Source organism: Sciurus carolinensis, chromosome 17, assembly GCF_902686445.1.
Source record: "Sciurus carolinensis chromosome 17, mSciCar1.2, whole genome shotgun sequence".
NCBI lineage: Eukaryota > Metazoa > Chordata > Mammalia > Rodentia > Sciuridae > Sciurus > Sciurus carolinensis.
Genome location: NC_062229.1, coordinates 51,415,981 through 51,422,590, shown reverse-complemented (window position 1 = coordinate 51,422,590; position 6,610 = coordinate 51,415,981). Strand labels below are relative to the sequence as shown.

At 45.1% G+C, this 6,610-nt stretch overlaps 1 protein-coding gene across 1 annotated transcript; it reads left to right on the top strand.

The window, feature by feature from the left end:
* Nucleotides 1-3,112: 3,112 nt before the first annotated feature.
* Nucleotides 3,113-3,644, top strand: LOC124967811 (protein AF1q-like). The gene has a single exon (XM_047530157.1). It carries the CDS (start codon nt 3,203-3,205, stop codon nt 3,473-3,475), a length of 273 nt encoding a protein of 90 aa, XP_047386113.1. The 5' UTR covers nt 3,113-3,202; the 3' UTR covers nt 3,476-3,644.
* Nucleotides 3,645-6,610: the final 2,966 nt, after the last annotated feature.

The window sequence follows — 6,610 nt, the reverse complement described above, 5'->3', positions numbered from 1 at the left end:
TCTATCACTGAGCCACACCCCTAGTCCTTTTTATTTTGAGAGAGGGTCTCACTAAATTGCCCAGGCTGACCTCCAACTTGCGATCCTCCTGCCTCCACCTCCTGAATCTCTGGGAGTACAGGCATGCACTACCATGCTCATAGGCTTCAGGAATTGTGTGAATCCCTCAGGAGCCTTCCATGGTCTCTCAAAGGACCCTAAGCAAACCACTGTCGCGTCCCAGGGATTCCACCAAGATGAAGATGATTCTTTCCCAGCCACAGTTCCCTCATCAGGGTGATGAACAAAGACCAGATTAGGTGTTTTCCATGAGCCAGATATTCAGTGAGTAATTTAAATTCATAAATGAGCAGTTGGGTGACCCTGCATCCGTCTGGTTCAGGCTTCCAGGCTCTTGAAGGGGAGGAGGGTGGGTGTGGTACTTGAAGATGAGATAAAAGCCCAGGAAATTCCCAGCCCAGTTGGGGAGAGCAACCCTATTAGTCAAGACAGAAAAGCAATTCTGAAAAAGGAAAGGTTCTGACTAATGTCACTGAACCCATCTGTCGTCCTCAGGACTCCACCCTCTCAGCTTTTATCAATCAGGGCAGACATTGTTCCCTAGATGACAATCAAGATGTCCTTTGGATTCCCAGGTTTATACCCTGCCAGCCTGCTGGCCCCAGTGGATAATCTCTAGGAGAAAAGTCCCCGAAAAAATTCTAATTGACTTATTTTGCAGCACATGCTATCCAGTCACTGTGGTCTGGGGAAGGGGTTTTCTAATTGGTCAAGCCAGTCTTTCACACCCATCCTTGTTCTTGATCTCACTGTGAGGTAGAGACAGCAGCCAACCTACATGGAATAAACGGGAAGTGGAAGAGGAAGAGGTAGAGACAGGCAAAAGACTTGAGACCCCATCCAGGGTTTAGCTCCTCACCCATACTGTTTTTCCACACCCAGGCTCTACTGGCCATTCCTGTCAGGTAAAGGATGCTAGAGGGTTATCACTAGAAAAGAGACCCTCAAGTTTCTTAATTTAGGTAATGGATTTTTTTTTTTTTTTTTTTTTTGTGTGCTTGGTATTGAACCCAGAGATGCTTAACCATGGAGCCACATCCACAGCCCTTTTTAATTTTGTTTTATATTTTTAATTCTGAGACAAGGTCTAAGTTGCTTAGTGCCTGGATAAATTGCTGAGGCTGGCCTCCAACTATGATCCTCCTGCCTCAGCCTTGCAAGTTGCTGGGTTTACAGAAGTGCAGTACCACGCCCGGTTTGGTAAGGAATTTTTAATCTTGGGGGATAGATAATTCTTTGTCCTGTGCATTGTAAAATGTTCAGCGCCATCCTTGGCCTCTATTCACTATAACTTAGTAGCATCTTCACTCTTCTTCATTGTGACAATCAAAAATGTCTCCATATCTTGCTAAATGTCCCTGGGGGACAAAACCACTTCTGGTTGTCAAGTGCCATGGTGCACACCCACTACTTGGGAGGGTGACGCAGGAGGATCACAAGTTCCTGGACAGCCTGGACAACTTACTGAGACCCTCTCTCAAAAGTAAAAAACAAATAAACAAAAAACACCCCTGGATTCAATCCCCCTAAAACAGCCCTGAATGAGAGCTACTGTTTTAGGTTATTCCAGCAGATTTTGAGGTGAGGATCTCAGGAGCATGAGTGGAGGAGTGGGAAAGTGAGGATGAGGGAAGGCCGATGATACAAGGGGAGGGCAGCTTGTCACTGTGGGCAGTGGGGGCCAGATCCCTCAGAGGAAACCTGGGAAATAGTACAGAACATGAATGTCACAGTTATCCCAGCTGACACACAAAGGAGCTGGGGTACTTACACACCATGAGGACCACTGACATGGAGAAGCATCTATCCAGGATATGTCGGGTCTGCTGTGTGGCACAGATGGGCTATGGCAACTCGGAGGAAGCAGATGCTATCAATTGAAAGTTTGGTAGCGGACATTGAAGTGGTCAGGAGCAAGAGGTGATGTAGACTACACTCAACCACAACAGAGCTTCCCAATTCTTCCTCCTTTGCTTTTCCTTTGTTAGTTTCTGTAACCACACAAGGATCTGGCTCTGAGGACAGTCTGTGGGCCCGCCATGCCCTCTGACTCCTTCCAAGGACTTCCTTCCTCCAAGGCCTCCTCCCACCACTCCAGCCCCACTGACCTACGTTAGAATCCTGACCCTGCTGTGTCCAAGCTGTGTGACCACAGGCCTGTTTATTTTTCCTGTGTAAAATAGGGCTGATGACACCTGACACATGCTTTAGGGCTTTAGGGGATAGTGTGGTTGGAATATTTGCATCCCCTCCAAAATTCATGTTGAACTTATAATCTTCAATGCAGCAGTATTAAGAGGTATGACTTTTAGAAGGTGATGAGGCCATGAAGGCTCTGTCCCTTTAGATGGCATCAGTGCCTTACAAAAGGGCTGGAGGAAACTATCAAGGCCCTTTTGATCTGCCTTCTACCATGTGAGGATGCAACACAAGGAGCCATACTGCAAGCAGAGAGCACCCCTTGTCAGACACTGACCCTGCTGGTGCCTGAGTCTTGCACTTTCTGGCCCCCAGAACTGTGAGAAACTAAATTTCCCTAGGCACAGTGGTGCACATCTGTAATCCCAGTCACTCAGGAGATAGGCAGGAGGATTGAGACGATCCTCAGCACCCTAGACCCGCAAGTAATTTAGTGAGACCCTGTCTCAAAATTAAAAATAAAAGGGATTAGGGATGTATCTAGTGGTGGAGTGCCACTGGACTCCATCCCTAGTTCTGCAAAGAAAAGCAATTTTCTTTTGACAAGCTGGGGATGTATCTCAGTTTAGAGTGCTTGCCTAGCATGCACAAGGCCCTGGATTCAATCCCTAGCACTGCAAAAAATAATAAATAAATAAACAAACAAACAAATAAAAGATAAATAGCCTAGGGTAAGGTATTCTGTTATAGCAGCAAAAATGGTCTAAGGGTTTATGAGGCCCTGTGTGAAACCCATCGAGTTCCAAGCCGAGCGCACAGCTCCCCCAAGGACTGCTGAGGCACTGCACCTTAGAGACATGTGGGAGGGGGCCTCCTCTGCAACCCCCGAAGGCTGCTGCTCCTGTCTGGTGCACTGGAGTATGTGGACACCTTGACCCCCGATCCCCTGAGGCCATCCCTCCATCTTTGGAACACACTAGTAATTCATTGATAACAGGAAACTATGAGGGACCCTGTGAGTAGCCAGTACAGCTCCTTTCTTTTCTGGAGGATGCCCATCCCAGAACTGGATCTGTCGGAACTGGAAGGCATGGGTCTGTCAGATACACCCACCTACAAGATCAAGGACAGCAGCATTGGCAAAATGACCAGGCAAGCAACAGGAGCAGAACCAGAGAAAAACCCAGAAGGTGATACCCTCCTAGAGTACAGCACCTTCAACTTCTGGAGAGCTCCCATTGCCAGCATCCACTCCTTCCAGTTGGACTTGCTCTAGGCTAAGACTTACCTCTCCTACCACCTTGCCCTCACTGTCTTCTCTTTCAAGCCCCTTCCTTCTCATTCCTTTCCCAAATTAATCTTGTTCTCTTCTCTCTATTGTGTTGGTGGTGCTGATGAATCTGCCAGTTGTTTGTTTGTTTATTTATTTATCTACCCACCTACCTACCTACCTACCTACTCCATTTCTCTCAAAAGTGCTCAAACTAAAGTAAAGGGTTAAAGCAGTGGAGTACTGGATCACAGAAATTCCACCCCCAACCCCTGGATTATTAACCCCATAAAATAGGCTTTATGGAGGCATCAGGGAATAAAGTAGTGCAAAATAGACAGTTTTGATCTCATTTTTAATCAGCTTCAAAGATTGCTCAAACCCTCTGGCAGAGGGCTTACTTGGCATGTGTAAGGACTTGGGTTTGATCCCTAGCACCACAAAAAAGAGAGAGATTGCTTAAACCTTTGTAGTTTCCTGTAGTTACCAATAAAGTTAAGTATTTTTTCCAGGGTTAGTGAAAACCTTCTAATTTTTAATTTAAGATGACTTACCACAACAGAATGATCCAAAATGCTAAAATGATCATCTTTTTTAATCCTACTCCTTATAATACTTTTTTTTCCCCTAGAGAAATTGGGGGTTAAGGTATAAAACAAGAGAAAATAATATATTTTGGAAAATGAAAATATGGGAAAGCACTGAATCACTTCAGAAATAGTTGAAGCTCTTTCCTTCCAAAGAGTATTATTTTCTTTCTTTTCTTTAGTACTGGGGATCCAACCCAGGGAACTTTTACCACTGAACTATATCCCCAGCCCATTTTAATTTTGAGTTGGGATCTGTGCTGGCATTGAACTTGTGATCCTTTTGTCAACCTCCCTAGTCCAAAAGGGTGTTCTTGAGCCTACTCACTTACAACTTTGCTTCTAACTACGGATTGAAAATTCTAAAAAAATCAGATTTTAAACCTTAAGAAGAAACCTTGCTATTAGGATAATTTGTAAGGTTCTGATTCAGTCTTCTAAAAAGTATGGGGTTTGGTCTTCAGTATTTAGTTTTGTCCCTTCCTCATTTGCAGTATATGATACTACTAATCATTGAGCCTCAGGCACAGTTCTAAAACTACCTTAAGACCATGAAATGAACAATTACATTCTGCCCTTACACCTTGTTCCCACTCCTTCCAAAATTATTGCTGATTTGTGCTGCCAATTACTCATTTATTTAATAAAGACATTCAGTGCTCCCCCCCCCCCAAAAAAAGAACCCTGTGATATATAACACAGAACATATCAATGGTGATACAATTAACTAACTTCACTCTCCCTCCTCTCATTAGTGACTGCAACATCCTAGGAAAAAATTTTCTCCCTAGGTACTCATACTAGAGCTCAAAACCAGGGCAGATGCCTCCTCCCAGGCAGGGCAGGTGACCATTAGTAGGAAAGCTGTCAGTGGACACATGAGCACTAGACAGGATTTCAGGAGCCCTACATGCTGCTGTTGGCTGATGGCAGTGCCCAAGGCAGTTGTCCTGGCCTTAACCTTATTATCTTCACCCACTGATTCTTCATCTGAGCCCCAAGGAGTTGATGGTACAGCCCAAGTTCCCTTGGGTAGGCCTTGTTCAATTACTTATCACTGTGTGATTTGTCCTTCACCTCTCTGGGCTCTTCACCTTCTGAAAACTTGAGACAACTGGAAGGTTTTTGCCGGAGCCAAACAAGAAAATCGCAAAATCAGACACTTGATAAGCGCCTGCAGTAACATGCATTATGTAACTGAATCCTGATCATATGGTGCAGCTTCTACCCTTATCCCTATTTTACAGAAATGTTACATGAGGTTCTGATAAGGTTAACAATCCAGGTCTCCAAAGGAATCCTTGCCTTCCCGTCTCCTCCCATGAACCTAAAAGGTGAGTCTCTTCCCCCTATGAACATATCCCACCCTGTCCAGCACCAGTACCAGCACAGTGCCTGACCAGGTCAATGAGTTCCCATTCCAAACAGCTGTCACTAGCTGTTAGGCACTATGCTGAGCACTGTGTTGGACCTTGTCTCCAAATCCTCCCAGAATTGCTACTAAGTGAGTAGGATTAACACCCTTATTCTAGAGAAGAGGAAACTGAGGCTCAGTAAGGCAAGCTGTCATCACATGCTAGTAAATGACTGATAGAACTTGAACCCAGAACTACATGAGTAACCAGGCAGCATGAATGGACAAGCCCGGGACCCAAGCAGGGCACCACTGAAGAGATGCTGGTGGTCTCAGAGTGTAGAAGCCACCCTCTGTCAGGACAGAGACCTGGTAATTGTCCCTGCCCAGAGAGCACACAGTAGCTAGTCTGGGCTCATGTTCTCCTCTTCTTGGGCCCTGGCCAGAGTGTATTTCCCAGACCCCCTTGCTGTGTGAGGTGACCACATGACTACACATTTGCCAGCAGAAAGTGCGTCTGGGCAAAGCTTTCCAGTAGGACTGGGAATAGTTTTAACTTAATAATTTTAATTTAATAGTTAGTTTTTATGAATTGATTTTTGCCTTGGGGAGATTATAAATCATGGAACTTGGTTACAAGTTAGAATTATCTGGGGAACTTTGATAAAATACTGATGCCTGGGCTCCACCTCCACCTCCAGAGATCCAGATTCAGTTGTTGTAGGATAGGACTGGGCAAAAGAGTTTTTTGTTTCTAATGTGCAGTCAGGGCTAAACCACCGATGTAATTAATCATGTCTCAGGGTCATTTGAACTTGTAGTTCCCTCTGCCTGGAAGACTATGACCAGGTCCTCCCATGGCCTGCTGTTTCTTGTCCTTCAGGTGTTGTGTGAATTTCTTAGGGCTGCCATAACAAATCACCAGAAATGTAGTTTCACGATTCTGGCGACCAGGACTCCACAATCAAGGTGTGGGCAGAGTTGTTGCCTTTTGGGGGTGCTGAGGAAGATCTGTTCCCTGTTTCTCTCCTCCATTCTGGTGGCCACAGGCAACCCTCAGCCTTTCTATCTCTGCCTGTCTTCATGTGGTCTTCTATTCTGTCTCTTTAGTAGTATATTTACTATTGGATTCAGAGCCTATATTCATCTAGGAAGATCTCATCTTGAGATCAGTTTTTTGTTTATTTGCTTTGTTGTTCT